General features: G+C 42.6%; 1 protein-coding gene across 3 annotated transcripts in view; it reads left to right on the top strand.

Annotated features, from left to right (window-relative positions):
* Positions 1–17,561, top strand: part of B4GALT6 (beta-1,4-galactosyltransferase 6) — a 69,454-nt gene that overhangs the window by 40,708 nt on the left and 11,185 nt on the right. The window contains exons 1-3 of one of the 3 annotated variants that reach the window (XM_086682680.1): positions 6,499–6,906; positions 7,837–7,961; positions 14,453–14,569. In XM_086682680.1, the coding sequence (XP_086538806.1) occupies positions 6,849–6,906; positions 7,837–7,961; positions 14,453–14,569 (300 nt within the window). In that variant the 5' untranslated portion in view covers positions 6,499–6,848. Of the gene's footprint in view, positions 1–6,498; positions 6,907–7,836; positions 7,962–14,452; positions 14,570–17,561 lie in introns of those variants that run through there. The other 2 variants (XM_025931240.2, XM_086682681.1) reach the window with 2 other exon arrangements.

Below are 17,561 nucleotides of genomic sequence, written 5' to 3'. Positions count from 1 at the left end.
CCAGGCGCCCTGACTTTTTAATTTCTAATTGGGGAGAGAACATACGTTCTCACTGGAAAAGCTCAGGTTAGCACAGGTGCTGAGTGAAGATTGGGGGTTCTCTGTGGAGTGCAGCGGGTCCTTTTTCTTCAGTTGGCCTTGGCATCTCAACAAGTGAAATAAAGGGGGGCTAGTCTGGCTGATTGCTTACTTTTTTACACGTAGAGAAAGTTTTATCCTCTTCTGGTTTTAAAGCACTGGAATGCTTCTTTGAGTGAAACCTGAAGGGGACATCCAGTATGTAAAGGAGGTGACAGTCACTTCAGTGGGTGCAGTGGTGGGAGGACCCCAAGTCCTCCCTGAGAGATGTTTTTCTACTGAGGATCGTTTGGAAACCATGTCACCAGTAGTTCTTCTGCTTCGTGCCACTTCCTGGCCATTCTCTGTAATGTTCCCTTTTCCCTTCACTTTCTGTGCATGGCATCTTTCCCCTAACATCTTGTGTTGAGAAGTGAGCTGGTGTATTGAATTAAGAATATGCAGATTAGGGGCGCCTGAGTGGCTCAGTCATTTAAGCATCCAACTCTTGATCTCAGCTCAGATCATGATCTCAGGGTTCGTGGGATTGAGCCCCATATTGGGCTCTGTGCTGACAGCATGGAGCTTGCTTGGAATTCTCTCTCTCTCTCTCTCTCTCTCTCTCTCTCTCTCTCAAATAAATAAGTAAACATTTAAAAAAAAAAAAAGGAATATGCAGATTATGACCCGCTGGATGAGGTTAACACAAGCCATTCACATGGGGTAGGCAGGTAGTCCCTCAGCATCTGAGCTCCCACTTTTGGGGAAATGAAATTCAGGCAGTCATTTTGACTGGAGTTACAGTTTCAGTACACCCACTCACAGGAAACAGAGTCATAGGGTTTAATTACAGATCCCAGAAGCAGGGGGGCTCAGTGAGCTGGGGGAAGGGCAGTCTTCTGTTCCAGGTTGAATGAGCAGGAGATAGAGAAAGGTAGCCGGCACCTATCACTTATAGGATGGGACAGAGGTCACTTAACTTTTTGGTGGGCTTAACTCTAAGTGATTATTTTAAAAGATGCCCTGGCAAAAGCAAAAAAGAAATTTATGGCGGAAATCCTAGACTCAAGTCCTTATCTAAGTGACAGACTCTGGGTGTGAGCAGGGTTATCATAGTGTGAAATGCCTAGGCAGCAACTCAGAAAAACAAAGTTGTTTTTGCAGAAGAACAATAGTTGTTTTTCTCATCACAACTGACCCCGTGATGCCTAGGCATTAATCTTTAGGGATAATCATAGGCACTATCTGAACGGTGGAGGTATTATAAGCCACTGGCAGGGTTTTGATCACCCAGCACATGAAGCACTTAAGCAAAGCAAAAATGCCAGTCAGCAATATCTATAGACAACAATTGGAAATGCTGTTTGTAATGACCCTCTCCATTTGTTGAGGTCCAGCCAAGAAAATAAACCAAAGCCCTTGGATAAGGTTAAGGTAGGTATTTGTTTAAAAACTTGGGTAAGATGATGGAATACATATACTTGTTGGGCTATCTTTTGTAAATGTGTCTGAATGTTTCCAGAATTATTAATATTCATGCAGCAGATGGGCCCTTTACAGCACATATAGCTTCTTCCCTGGCCAGTAGATAATCTAAAACTAAACGGTTATCCAAAACTGTCTGCTGCATCAGGGCTGGGCTTTGGTGTAACAGTCCAGTGTGTTTGGCAGGGTGGCTGACAGGTTGCTGTTTATCTTAATAATTTGTTGTCGTGTGCCTAGTGGGGTGGCAGCTAGCCCAGTCCCAGTGAGGGATAACAGCAGACCTGTGCCCAATATAATGGAGTTGAATACTGTATGCTTTTCACGTGAGGGGGCAGAGATACGGATTGGGGGGTCCTGTTCAGCAATGTGTAAGGGTGTCTCCAGAGAGACTGAAGTACACTGGTAGGAATAGACAGGACTCGTGGGGGCTGGCGCGGAGGCAAATGCATTGGAGGTTGAGGGAAGAAGTGCACATATGGAGAGCCATGTATCTATGACAGCCCCAGGGCATTGGACCCACAGTGGACACAAACTGCTTAATCAGGGAAGCTAAAGTAAGTTGGAAGTCCCTCCTGGATGGTTGGGCATTGAGGCCCAAGGCCACAGGGGTGGTTCTCCTTGGGACAGGGTGTAGATCATAAGCATCCATGTGGTGTTGGTTCCTGGGCAGATACGGAGGATTATAAAAGGCACTGGGGGCTCCTGCCAAGCATCACATAATGTACTGCAAAATGTCCTGCATGAGAGCAGTTGAGCACCATGGACAGAGGTCAGGCAAGCCACAGGGGCGTACAGGGAGAGCCTTTTGCTGGTCAGATGGGGGCAGGATCAATATATCAGCTTCGTAGGCCACTAACTCGGGAACAGCCTTTGTTGAGCCTGGTAAGATGTCTGGCAATTCTAGCACTCTCAAAATAAGCTGTGATTTCTGCCTATTGTATAAAAAATATTTAAGACTGTCAGAAGACTTGAATAGGAGGATTGTCTATTTTGTGTGTCCTAGTGGATAATTAGGGAACTGTATGGGTAATTGTCCCTTCCAGAAGAGAGACAAGCTCTGGGGAGTTGCTGGGTCCCTAGGGCAGAGGCCTTGGCAGCTTCTACTCTCAGAGGTCAGAGTTTGGGAGCCCAGATCCTGGTGCCAGGGCTGGGACATTCCAAGCGGTAATGACATTTGCCTTCAAGGTGGGCCGGTGGTCTCTTGAAGAGCCCACAGTGCCTGAGCAAAGGCTTCCGGCTTGTATTTGAGCTGTCCTGGATTAGGGGCCCGTGATCTCCAGAACCACTCACACAGAGGGACCTTTGGTCATCTAATGAGAGAGTGAGCTGAGTTGAGGTGCCACTCCTCCATGGGGACTGAGAAGGGGCCTGGAAGCCCTAGTATCTCCGGGGGCCCTCTGTTGGGTTCCTGGCTGAAGGGGGGAGAGGGGCCATTTGCCTTTACTGGCAAACAAGATTTGGGCTTCAGGAAAATTATCTTTTTCATGTCTAGCTATAGCATTAATGTGGTCTAATGCCTATTTTGCCATATCTAGCATTGCTGTGAATTGTAACAGTATGGCCTTATAATTGGGTGGGGGTGCTTTAAGAAGAACTCCTTAGATTCTGGCCCCGAGGGCACCCTCTGGGTTGGAAGTAGCCAAGGGGGTCCGTGGAAGCATGCCCATTAGCCCATCCCAATTTTATATAAGCGGAGGCATGCTTCATCTAGGCTTGTCTACGCGCAGGGAACCCGAGCTGTAATAACTGTGATGGACGGACGGGCCTGGTGCCAAGCCATAGAAACACACATCCGGTGAGGCAGCTTCTTCCTCTCATCTCTGTGGACTCCGGAGGCTTGTGGGGGAGGTCTCTTCCTGAGAGTCTATTCCTGTTTTTGTCTGCATCTCCTGCCCTGGTGGCTCGACCCATTTGGGAGTACTGTCGCTGTGGTGACAAGTCCAGAGGCTCCTCCAGGGTGTCTGTAATAAAATAGGCCCTCAATACCTTGGGTTGTTTTTTTGGTTCAAGTTATGAATTTTGAGGACTTTGGCCAGTCTGGCCAGGGCACGCATCTCAGCCACTGTAACCAACAGTTCAGAGCCAGTTCCAAAGACCTGTAAGAGCCAATTTGCACCCTTCTCCCCCTTCCTATGGGCAGATTTTTCTAGAAAACCCTTGCATTTCTATTCTGTATAATTAACTTGTCTCCATTTCTTTTCACCCTGGTGGTTGGGCGTTTTGGTTGGAAGGATAGCGACAGGGGACACCTGGGATGGAGGTTGCCTCTTCCCGGACTCGTGCTGCCACACCTGCCTTTCTAGGTTGTTCCAACCAACCCTCCAAGTGGTCGGGGTTCCCCTCCACCAGTGCAGCAGTAGCTGAGGTACTGGGGAAAGCTCCCAAGCCTCAGGAACGTAGCACCGGTGATTAGGCGTGTTGATATGCCATGCTGTTCGGTAATGAACAGGCCATCTGAGCAGGGGTCTTACAAATGTCTAGTGGTTTTTCAACCTCCACTGGGAACTTGGGAGGAGCCGGTACCGTGTGTTCAGGGGCCCTGCTTTTGTAGCGAGAATGTGTCCTGCTGTACCACACCAAGGATGGGACTCCTGACATCCCATGGGGTTGGGGGGTGATTTGCGACAGCAGCAAGCATTGTGGCAGCATAGGAGGTTGTTGACCTCAGCATTGTGTCCACCCAGAGGTCTGTGATGCCCCTGGTAGAGTCACCTCTCTCATGTGTTAGGGCTGGCTTTCCAAGCTCAACACCCTAGTCCCAGCCACCAACAGCGTGGGCCCAGCAGCTGGCCACACCTGTGGCACTAATCTAAAAGAACTCCCTTCCGTGTCCCTGCCACTGCCCTGCCCTGTGCACTGTCCCTGCCTGGGGAAAGGCGGCAGGGTCCTGCTATTTCCGCTAACTCACCTTGGCCTGGTGCTGGGACTCTTGCATGTGAGTATTGCAGATTACCTCCAGACCTGACACACAGCAGGGACTTGTTTAGGGACTAGTGGGAAACACACCTACTGCTGACTGGAGCCTGCTGGTGGTCAGCTTTTCAGGGGAGTCTGCCTTTCACTGCATCGACAATTTAGGGTGGGGATTTGTGAACAGTACGCAGCGGTGCAAAAACAGTGCCACAGACTGCAAGCAAGCAGTGGGTTCCTTCCCAGGGAGACTGAGTGGTCTGGGAGAGGAAGTTAGTAAGCCATTTGTAGCTCCAGGGCATTGTATGGGGGTACACACTGCACCCACAGTCCCATCATTATCACCGGTTGTGTTGAGAAGTAGAACTGGTGTATTGAATTAAGAATACCCAGATGCCACCCACATGGGGCAGGCAGGCGCTCCCTCAGCATCTGAGCTCCCACTTTGGGGAAATGAAACCCAGGGAGTCATTTTGACTGGAGTTACAGTTTCAGCACACCCACACAAAGGAAGTCGAGTCACAAGATTTAATTACTTCCAGATCCCAGAAGCAAGGGGGCTTGGTGAGCTGGGGGAAGGGCAGTCCTCTGTTCCAGGTTGAATGAGCAGGAGAGAGAGCACCTATCACTTACAGGGTGGTTGGGGCAGAGGTCACTTAACTTTTTGGTGGGCTTAACTCTAAGTGATTATTTAAAAATTTTTTTTTTTCAACGTTTATTTATTTTTGGGACAGAGAGAGACAGAGCATGAACGGGGGAGGGGCAGAGAGAGAGGGAGACACAGAATCAGAAACAGGCTCCAGGCTCCGAGCCATCAGCCCAGAGCCCGACGCGGGGCTGGAACTCACGGACCGCGAGATCGTGACCTGGCTGAAGTCGGACGCTTAACCGACTGTGCCACCCAGGCGCCCCGCTAAGTGATTATTTTAAAAGGTGCCCTGGGGAAAAGCAAAGGAGGAAGTGATGGCAGGAATCCTAAAGTTGCATTCTTATCTCAATGGTGAGACTCTGGGTGTGAATATGGTTATCATACTTTGAAATGCCAAGGCAGCAGCTCAGAAAAAAAGAGTTGTTTGTCTCATCGCACCCCACCCCACTAATTTTGTGCCTCTTCTTCCTCTTCTCTTTCGGATCACGCTTTTACTGTTCCCAGTGGTGGCCATCCTATCTTGGAGGCCTGTCCCTTACCATCCGTCCCCCCTCACCCCCCAAATAGTACTGTTGCTGTGACCACTGACATGACAACTTCATGCCACTGGGTTGTCTTTGGCCTTCAGCCAGTATGAGATTAAGATTTCAGAGGAAGGAGCAGCAAGCACATAGGAAGGCAGCTGAGGGCCTCTGAGGACGGTGCGTGGGGGGCAGGCAGAGGGAGGTTGGACTCTGGATGCCTCATGCATTAGAGATGGTTAAGTGGTGGGCACCGGAGGCCCCGCCCATTGAGGAGAGAGATGTAAGACTTGCCTCTTCGTTTGCCAGTGCCAGTGCGTGTGTGTTTGAGATGAAAACGCAACAGCAAATGAGACTGGAGGACCCTGCTGACAGTAATGATGATTACAGCTGTTAAAGCAGTCAAGCTGGAAAAAAGGCCGAAAAAATTGGTTTAACAGTGCATATAGAATACCAGCCTCAGTTACTCATATGAACTGCCTATTATTTATAATGACTATCATTTTAGCAATCATGCATACCATTAAGTGCATCAGATTTATTTGTGTGAATTTTATTTGATTACAGTGGTAGATTCAGTCTTTGTCAGCTAAGCTGGTACTTATATTGATCAGTCTTACGCTGTGACCTCCCCTTTCTCTTTGAGTTCATACGTTACTCTTTCCTTTTAGGTGAGCCTCATCTTTCTAAGATTAGCTACTTTGCATATCTTACCACCCAAAAGGCAGGGTAAAAGGCCACAGACGTAGTCAGGAGAACTGGCAGACATTAGAAGGTTGCACTTTTTTCCCCCCGGCTTACCCTTTGAAATGTAGACATTTGTATTGTATTTTATTTTTATTTTTAAATTTTTTTTTAAAGTTTATTTATTTTGAGAGAGAGACAGCATGAGTGGGGAGGGGCAGAGAGGGAGAGAGAATCCCAAGCAGGCTCTGCACTGTCAGCGCAGAGCCCTACGCCGAGGCTCGAACTCACAAAACCGCTAGATCAGACCTGAGCCAAAACCAAGAGTCAAATGCTTAACCGGCTGAACCGCCCAGACGCCTGGCATCTGGTTTTTACAATGCTTCTCGCTGGCATGCCTGAGTATTTAATGGAAGCTACTGATACTCCTGCCTAGTTAGGAGGAAGGGAGGGAGGGGAAGAGACGCAGTTGTGAAACCTTAGGATACAGAACGACAGGAGGAAAGGAGAGGGCTCTCTCAAAGAGGAATTGAAGGTTTTCTATGTGGAGTCATGGCCAGTCAGGCTCAGATGACCTGAAATGGGAAACCTCATTTGTTGGTATGTATTTTATGAGATGAAGAGGTTAGACCTAACTTAGTTCTGTTAGTTCTCAGTTCTGTTTCCGACTGAGTTAATGGAAATGACTTTCCACCCAAGAGTCATTTGTCATTTCAGTGGTACAAAACAAAAAAGCTAGTAGTAAAAACACCTCCAGTAATATATTTGTTAACTCAGAAAGTGAGTGCCTGGTAGGCCGGGAATATCTTAAAAGCCTGTAGTTTTCCAGTTTTGCAAATCATGGGGATACTGGGTAAGTGCTAAAAATATAAATTGCTTAAGTTGTGTTTGCAAATTCTCTCTCTTAAATATCAGTAGAGGACAGTAGGAACAGCTAACGTATATTGAGTGTGTACCTTTGTGGTTGATGCTGTTGCTTGATCCTTCTCATGGCACTGTTTCATCTAGTGGACACAACCACACGGGGAGGCAGGTGTTACCATCTGCTTTTGCAAAGAAGGAGGCTGAGGCACAGAGAAGTTAAGTAGTGTCCCCAGTACACAGAAGGTAGGATTTGGCAGTTTCCTGCCAATCTAACCGCTTAATTAACACTTACAGACTGTGCTCTCGTGCTACCTAGGTTGACTATGTGGAAATTAAAAGTAGTTTTAAAATATGTGACTAAATTGTCAAATTACAATAATAAGCTAATCTGTAATGACGTGCAAACGTTTCCCAAAGAATATTAAAAATATTTGCTGTATTAAACAATTTGATTTCTCTTATCTTTGGCTGATTTACCAAAGATAGTGGAGTGATTTTATAATTTATCATCCAAACTAAAACTGAAAGGGAATGATACTAACAGTTATGTGGTGATAACAGGAATAAACTGTACTGTCCTGGCAACTAAGTTATGCCATCAGCCCTACCGATTGTTGTTTGTCTTGCTTCGTATTAAAACAATTCTTCACGTGTTTGACCTTCTAGGGGGATTCCTCAATGTCAATGTAAGTGAAATCAGTTTTGATGAAATTCATCAACTCTTCTCCAAGGATTTAGATATTGAGCCAGGAGGTCACTGGAGGCCTAAAGACTGTAAACCCAGATGGAAGGTGAGGTAAATTTTTTCATAAGTTATATAATTGTTACTGTGCATTTGAGGAAAAGTGTGCTTGATTCAGAATATATAGTGAAATATATTTGTCTTGAAAATGTAAGGCAACAGAATTTTTGTATTTAATGTATAGGTATTGACAGTTCAGATAGGATTTAATAGTGTTGCCTGGGAAGGCTGTAAACCACACCTCTGCGTATATACAAAATATGTGCTCGTGCATTGTCTCTTGGAGATCCTGGTAGTAAATGCCTCATTTGAGATTGGCTTGGAAAACAGATTTTTTTGTCACCATTCTGTTTGGAATGGGCAGAGGCTCTGACTTTTCTGCCTCCTGCTGCTGTCCGCAATGCTCATTGTCACCTGTAGGCATGGCCCTACCGAGTCCTGGAACTGTGACTTCCAGTTGGGTCTCACACTGGGGTGTTCTTAGAGTCTCAGCATCCTCAAGAGGCTGCTTGCAGGTCACAGCGGGACACAAAAAGGAGAACTTTGGGTTCTTCACCTCTGTTTCAGAAGGCAGAGCACAAGCTTCTTATCTTTTTGACTTGTCAGACTTCTTCTTAATGTTTTGTTTGAAAAACTAAGGGAATGGTCTGCCTCTGCGGTTTAAAATCAGTTGTAAACCCTGATTTAAATCAGAGTTGCTCACAGTACTGTGAAATTCGCGAGTGGGTGCATATATGTATATATGTATATATATACATATATGCATATATATGTATATGTATATATATATATACATATACACACACACACACACACACACACACACACACACATATATATGTTCCTATAAGGTGGTTATGTTTGAGTAGGAAATAGCATTTACAGAATTCAGGTGAAAACTACAGAGGATTGAATCAATAGTTATATCCTAGAGGATTGTGATATAGCCTTAGTTTGGGAAAAGTTTTCAGTTCCTCTTTTGAATATTAGTATTTTGCTAAAATATTTGTCTTTTGGTACAAAGAAAAATCACTGCTGTGAAGGAGAATGTAGATAAAAGCGCTCTGACTTAATTGGCCTTGAACTCTTTGTGTTGGGGAAGTGTGTTATTTCTATCTGCATTCCTAACACCAGATAACACTATATTATCTTGTCTAAGGTAAGCACTAAACCCAGTTTTGCTGAATTGAGGTTACAAGACAAATAAATGTCTTGTTACATTTTTTTTTAAGTTTATTTATTTATTTTGAAAGAGAGAGCATGAGCAGGGGAAGGGCAGAGAGGGAGAGGGAGAGAGAGCCTTGCTCTAAATTATTAAATAAATGTTAGGGTGGTTTTTTTTTTTGTTTGTTTGTTTTTTTGCCTCAAAGAAGTTGTGAAACTACTTAAATGGATTCCAGTACAAATTTTGGCAAATCATTTATTTTACAGTTGTCTGGTCAGACTCCGTTAATAAATGAATCTTCATATTTCATGATTGATTTTTTTCACATTTGTATACAAAATAGGACCTAATTTACACAATTCTACTTTTAATTTTTTTTTTCAACATTTATTTATTTTTGGGACAGAGAGAGACAGAGCATGAACTGGGGAGGGGCAGAGAGAGAGGGAGACACAGAATCGGAAACAGGCTCCAGGCTCTGAGCCATCAGCCCAGAGCCTGACGCGGGGCTCGAACTCACGGACCGCAAGATCGTGACCTGGCTGAAGTCGGACGCTCAACCGACTGCGCCACCCAGGCGCCCCACACAATTCTACTTTTAAAACAAATTCTGGGCAAATAAATTATTTTTCTTGGGTGATGAGTATGTTGAATGCTAATAAGAGAAAAAAACATCATTAATCTCAACAGCTGTGGGGTAGCAAAGAGGTTGGTCTTCTGACGTGTTTAGGTGGGGTACAGCATACTGCTTAGATGTGCATTGTGCGCTGTGGTAGAGTAATTTGGGATTGGGAACATTAAGTGTTCTTGTTCTTCCTTCATTGGTCTATATCAGACATTGGATTTAAAATTTTATGGTTTGCTTTCTTCTTCTCACTTTCCGGGAGAAAGGTATATCACACACAAGTAGTTCTATTTAAAGATTTTAGTAGACTATAAACTCCGTGTGAATGACTAGGTAACAATATTGAAAGTGGAGTTCCCAAGAGCAAGCTAATTCAAGGATCTAAAAATAAGCTTATTTTATTTAGGAACCGTATGGTAATGCTGTTGTTATTTCAACTTGATGCAAACCCTTCTCAGAATACAGTTTCTGGTTCTGAGCTATGCAGCTAAAAGTATGAGAAGAAATTTGGACATGATTCAGAGGTGACTGGTACTTGCCGTGTTTAACTAATTAAGGACATTCCCCTTCTGTCCCTGCCCCCAACCTGTTTACATTCTAATGATGTCCCATTCTAATCTTGGAACAGAGTTGAGAGAGAGGGAAAGAAGGAATTACTAGATTTATGTTAAACATCTGCTACCAACTTGATTCTTAATATTTGAGGTTCTTTTTCTTAAAAAAAAAAAAAAAAAAACAACTAAGTTCATTAATGGCCAATTAATTGGAACTGAGATCTTTGAAACCGAGTGATTTCAGCAATTCTCAGGTATTTTGAACACTACAGGTTCCCATGGAAAACGGGTTGGAGCACAGATTGGAGGCCTTATACAGGCAAGCTTATTTCTAAAGGGGTTTGGAAGAGGAAGATGATAATGCTTTTCTGGACATTAAAAGGTGAAGTGTTTACCTGTGACCTTGCTTTTCCATGCAGGGGTCAGGTGGAGGTCTGGACTGGAGGTCTAAAGCCTAAAGACTTAAAGAAGCAGGCAGCTGCCTGCTGTGGGTGTCTGCTCAGAGGCAGGGTTCCATATCTAGTCCTCAAAGATGAGTCTTAGCATCTATTTCAGAACTACCCAGGGTGTTTGGTAAAAGTGAATATTCTTGAACTTAGTCCTCAGATATTCTGATTTTATTGGTGGAAAGGGACAAGAACCTGCATTTTTTTTTTTTTATCAAGTGCCTCCTGTTTGAGAAGCTCCCGCAGACACTGGAAATGGGGAGGATGAGGATGATGGACCGGAAACCACTGACGAAGAGAGAGCACAGCAACTTCTACTGTGTTCCATCTTCGTCAGTGGCACAGAGCTACCGCACCCCTCAAGTAGGCAAGTTTGCAGCCGGGTCGTCTAGGGACACTGTAGCCGGTGGTGTGCCTGAAGTTTGAAAGTAGGACAAAAACTTAGTGGGGAAAATGTATGTAGTAAACACTTTTCTTGCTAATCTCATGGTGAGTATAAGAGCACATAAGCAAGCAAGAAATGTAGGTGCATAAATTCAGTAAGATTAGTGGCTTAAAGTGAGAGCAAACTGAATGGGATAATTTTGCTTGAACAAGAGGTGGCGAGGAGGGATTGGTGAAGATGAAGTGCTGTTTTGCAGAAGATAACGACCAGATGTTGTCTGTCTCTACTGGAGATGCATCAATGGGAGAGTGGCTCGCACAGCAAATTAGGGCACATGTGAGAAATGTCCTGAAACAAAGGTTATTAAACCTCAAATATATTCTTGCAGAACCCTGAGATCTTCGTTTTCTAGACAATAATTTGTAAACTGTTGAGAATGTCATTCCACCGCCACAAGAAGGGACATGCCAAATGAATTTTTAAGATACTGTTTTGCTTTATTTTAATAAAAACTTTGCTTTAGGCATGTTCAAAATATTTGATAATGGTCTCATTAAAATGTGGCCATTTATTTGCTATTAAGACAACAGTTTACTTATTTTGAATTTGCCAAGACACTGGTAGTTTTTTTCTTTTATAATATTCTCAGTTTCCTTGTAAGGTTAAGAAAAAAACCCACAAGTCTTGATATTTTAAATGCTTCATTGAACAAATTGCTGATTTAGAGGCTACGACCTTGTCTATTCTTATATATTCAACCCATCACTCAGCATAATTGTATTTAATTAATGTGGACCATCTTTATTTATTTATTTATTTTTAATTTTTTTTTTTTCAACGTTTATTTATTTTTGGGACAGAGAGAGACAGAGCATGAACGGGGGAGGGGCAGAGAGAGAGGGAGACACAGAATCAGAAACAGGCTCCAGGCTCCGAGCCATCAGCCCAGAGCCTGACGTGGGGCTCGAACTCACGGACCGCGAGATCGTGACCTGGCTGAAGTCGGACGCTTAACCGACTGCGCCACCCAGGCGCCCCAATGTGGACCATCTTTAATGTGGACTCGGCAGCTACTTAATAGCTTCTTCCTTTAAATATCTTCCTTTAAATAATTCGCCTTAACTGCTTTTGTAGCCCATTTACATTGTCACAGGCGGCTGCCTTGTGGCCAAATTCAGAATGAGGAAGGGCAAGCTTGACCCTTACTTCTGCAGAAGTTACCACACTGTTCACATCTGGTAAAGCCAGTGGTAGGGGTTTGTTCTTGCCATCTGACTTCTTCCCCTTCTTTTACTTTTCATAGTCGTTTGCTCTCCTAAGAGTGAACGTAGGGGTCCCTAGCTGCCTTGGGAGTTGTGTTGCTTTGGGAGTTCTGTGACTATGCCAGCAATGAATACTGGACACCCACCAGCAGGTCCCCAGTCAGTGGGATGTGTGTAGAATGAGCAGTGGCCGCCATGTTGGGGGTAGGCAGACTCTTGGATGTGAGTTAGCCTTGCTCCGGCAACCTTGTGGTCCTTACATTCAAGAGGTACCTTACGGGTGAACCAGAAGGGAATGGGATTAAGAGTGCGGCTGGCAGAGAGGCACCAGAACCTCTTTAGTTCTTACAACTCACTGAAAATAAAATAGTGCACACATGAAAATATCAGTGTCATAGCAGCCATTGTCTCTTTTTCTGCTGTCTCATCAGCATTTAGGGAAAACTAGTGGTGGTGATTCTAGTTTAGACATCTTCAGTTTTGCTAAACTATCTTTTGTGGGTTTTTTAAAATGAAATTATTTTAATAATTTAAAAATTTCTCTATTTATCCTGGTAATGTAAAATACATTCGTAAATGTTACCATTTTCTGTTGACTGTGTCTAACGTCATGACCTGATTTTACAAATAGGACCAGGTCCTGAACCTATGCCTTCTCAATTATTTACATTTATTCATTCAGTAGTAAAAATTATTTGTTATAGGTGAAATTTTAGTAAATCCCAGATATAATGTTCCTACAAAGTTTTCTCTTATAACCAGTTTAAACTGTATTTTAAAATCCAGAATATAAAGTGACACATAGATACTGTAATTAGATATATTTTGACTGTTATGTTCTTTGAAAATCTAATGATTTGGGGATTTATAATCTGTACAAAACATTTGTTTTTATTTCAATTTGCATTAGAAAATTCACAATTATAATAAAGCCAGTTTAGCTAAGAAAAGCAATGTTTAGAAAACATTTCATCATTTTCAAGGACAAAGTCTAAATCATAGGGTAATTTAGCTTGTATGACAAATCTTGGATCCAAGAAATAGAGGATTTGAGTAAGTGGTGGTTAATAATTATTCATTTATTCCTATTTTATATATAGATGGTGTTTTTTAGTCTTGCTTTTAAGAGCCCCAATAATTTTTCTTTCCCCCTAGGAGAAACATCGATTTACTGAAAAACTACTTAATTTCCATATATGTGTTTTTTCTTTTGTTCTTTACATTAGGTAAAAAAAAAACACATTTCTTTGGACGAATTTCTTTGTTTTCTACTGCTTACATTACTTTTTCTTTGTTAAGCTTAACATTTTAATGTAATTTTACTATCAATTTCATTTTAAACTCAGTATTATCCTACCACTGAAAAACATAAAATGTATCAAAAATTTAATTTTACATTTTGATTAAATGAAAAATAACTAATATTATTATGAAACTTCTATGATATATCTGTTATATTTCTCAAAAATAACTCTAGGCTGAATAAGCCATGTGTAAGATAGTAGATATTCAAATGGAATGTCTTTTAAATTCAATTTTAAAATCATGAATTTATTATTTACGATCCAATTTAAAACCTAGAAGTTACTCTTGACACATCCCTTCCCCACCCTCCTTATATCCAATCCATAAACCAGTCCTGTTAATTCACTTCTCACATGTTCCAAAAATTCATGTACTTCTCTTCTTCTCCACCCTCACCTCAGTTCAAGCTTCCATTACCTCTTAGCTTAACCAGCTCGCTGAATCGATTTTTGGCTTTCTCCAGTCTACTCTCCACAGTAGTCTTTGCCGTCCCCAAACCTGATTTTATCAGGCCTTTGAAGTCTTTCTAGGACTTCCATGGTGACCATACGATAAATAAATATCACAATGTAAGGAATGGCCCTCAGAACCCACTTACACCTTCCAGGTTCACAAGACTGGAAATGGAACAAAGGCAAAGGCCGGGTCTGTTTTTTCTCACTGTTGGATCTCTAGTGAGAAAATCTATGAAGGTTTGACTTTAAAATTTTCAGAAATTTTTAAGGATCAGTTTTTATCTTTACCTCCAGGGCTTGCTGTGCAATATTTATCTACATATGTGACTATTTTGTTTTTAAGGTGGCAGTTCTCATTCCTTTCCGGAATCGCCATGAACATCTCCCAATTTTTTTCTTGCATCTGATTCCAATGCTCCAGAAACAGAGGCTGGAATTTGCCTTTTATGTCATTGAACAGGTGAGAATATTTTTCAGAATGGTAAGTATAGTGGAACTTGAACTCTTCGATACGGTGGGATTAAAAATGTTTAGTTTAGGGTGAATCTTTGGTTTTATATCTTGGTAAAATCTCATTTGGGATTAAGCGTATTATATATGACACATTTTGTTAATCCATTTATCAGTTGATATGCTCCTATCATTTTTAATCATCATGTCTTACCTATTAAGGTGAAATGTTGTTCTTGAATTATTTTTCATATTATCAGCTAATTTTTTTCTCCATAAATATTCTTCATGTCTCAGTATTCCATATATACAATTTCTTTCAGTCTCATTTGAACCCTTTGGAGATATTTGCCATACTTTTGTTTTTTTCCATTCCTGTCATTACCTAGTTTTATATTAAGGTATCATCTTGGATTTCTTAACTTATCTTTCCCCCACCCCACCTCCCAAACACTAGGGCATTTGCTGAATTTTATCAGTGATTTCTATGTAGCATTTCTAACATGTGTATTTTGTTTGTATTTCAAATATATTGTAATTTGGCTACTTTGGGCTTGATATTGATAACCTCATTTTATCCTGATACTCCTTCTTTTTACTCACATTAAACCTGACTAAAAATGTATTTCCTTATTTATCAGTAGACATAAAGTGACCTAGCTTATATTATTAGATGCTTATGGGTATTTCGTGTGGAAAATATTCAAGTTTTGTTCCTAAGATTATTATATTTAGTATGTTTTTCCAGCTCCTTTGTGGCTTATTTTAGATCTGTTCTTAGCTTTTTGCCTCTATTTTTACCCCTGTGAATGCTTGCTATTTATTAGAATTTACACTTCCCTGTGTGTAAATTACCCCTGTCAGGTTTGTTCCTGTGCATATGATGATGCATATAGTACATCTATGTACTTTTTAATGTAACAACCTGTACTATGAAAATGGATTTTTTTTTTTTTTTACATGATAACAAATCACAATTTCTAGCTACTTTCAGGATAGCCATAAGTAAAAACTTCTAGGTCAGTTTTACCAACTGCTAGTTTCCTTTATTGAAATTTCAGTCTCCTTAATGTGTTGGGAGGTGAGACGTCTGCATCCGTGTTTTCATGGTCCTCCACTCTCCCAGCTGAGCTATCGAAGAGGGCACAGTGTCAGTGTTTGTAAAGGGATATTCTTCCGAGAGTTCAGAACCACTGAATTATTTTGTGTGTGTGATAGAGCAACCTTTGCAAAGCAGCTAAGATCCATATTTTATAAACTTCTTAAGTCTAAGTCTCAGCCTTGATCGATATTAATTCAGGCCCATGTAGTTGATAGTGGGTGGTTTTGAGGTAGTAACATCTTTACCACATATGAAATAGAAGAGTGGCTTTTCTGCTGGACTGGTGCCCAGAAGTGCTAAGCAGTTGAAGTTCGGCTCAGAACTTCAGTTAAACGTGGGAGGTTATACACATATTTACCACTTCTCCTTTCCAAACACCAAAAATGAGAGTGAAAGAAAAAAAGGTTTTAAACCAGAAGGACAAAGTGATGGTCATCGAGAGATTTCAACACATTTCTGGAAGTCGGGGAGTAGATGGAGCACTGATGACTCCCTTAGCAAAGCCGGGGATGTTCGAAGCCCCGTGCTTGTTGAGGGTGATTGTGACAAGAATGGAGGCAGTCTGCTGGACAAGCTCCTGCAGGTCCCGGCACTTGAGAGATGTCACAGACGGACCGTAGCACTGGCCATAAAGTCACGGGATTGATTTAAAAAGTTTGATTACAAAACAGTCACATTCCCAGTTCCTCATCTTTGCTCGTGCTGCCAGGTGATTGTTGTGTCTTGTAAGAAATGAAAGTTTATCCTGTGGAGAAACCACACCAAAGTCCTGACTGTGCCAGCACAGCCAGGCTGTGGGGCCTCGAAGCAGGAGGGGTTGAGTGAGTCTGCATACGGACCCTGGGGATCCTCAGGCCTTTTCTCTGTCTGGGGTTTTTGAAGCCAGCAGGGGATTCAGAAATGAATCCCCCCCCAGCCCCTCCAGCTGACAACAGAGCATAATTTGTGTCTTTATTAGAGAAATAGATTAGCCTCAGAAAGGAGATGCCTGATCTTGTACTTAGACATCTCCAAAGGAAAAGGCCAGCTCATCGCTTTATCACCTCCATGAAGCCCTTTCATTCATTCAACAACAGGGATACAGCAGGGAACAAACCAAGGCAAGGCCCCTCGTTCTGGTGAGGAGAGATGGGCAGTGAATCGTTCATGATGTGGCAGGTGGTGCTCGGGGCTAAAGATCAGGGCAAAGAGAGCAGTAAGGGCATGGACACGTGTTCTTTTGTATAGAGTGTTCAGGGAAGGCCTCTCAGAGGAGGTGAAGTTGGGGCAGCCCTGACTAGAATAATGGGGAGTGGATTCCAGGCAGGAATACGATCCAGCAAGAGGGAGAGTAGATAATAGAGACAGTGAAGGAAACAGATAAAATCTTCAGAGAACAACAAAAACTCATAATCAGTATCCACAGAGAATAAAGATCATGAATCTGCAAAAATAGGACATCATGAAGAACAGTCAGAATAAGGAAGTTACTATGAAAGAAAATGTCATTATTAAAACAAAACGTAGAATGCTGGAAGATCACTAAGAAAATAACTCCGAAAATAGAACTAAAACATAAGAAGTTAAGAAGATCAATCAGGACAGAATGTCACGGGGGTAACCACTTCCAAGATGGCCCGCAGGGATTTTGCCTCTGTGTAACTGGGCCCCTGAGTGGTCTCCAGTGAATACGGGCTGACTTGCGTGGGCAACCAAGCTGCAGAAGGACAGCATGTGGCTTTTGAGGGCAGGTCATAAAAGACCTTGCTGCTTCTGCCTTGGTCTCTTGGATTACTTTCTCAGGGAAGCCAGCTACCAGGTCATGAGGACACTCGAACAGCCCTGTGGAGAGGAAACCACATCATCTTGGCAGCAGCAATTTGCCGGCTGGGGGAGTGAGCCACCTTGAAAGTGGGTCCCC

This window comes from Puma concolor, chromosome D3, assembly GCF_028749965.1.
Source record: "Puma concolor isolate L17-30 chromosome D3, mPumCon1.1.hap2, whole genome shotgun sequence".
NCBI classification, from domain to species: Eukaryota; Metazoa; Chordata; class Mammalia; order Carnivora; family Felidae; genus Puma; species Puma concolor.
The sequence above is the reverse complement of the archived record's forward strand: the minus strand, read 5'-3'. Positions and strand labels throughout refer to the sequence as shown.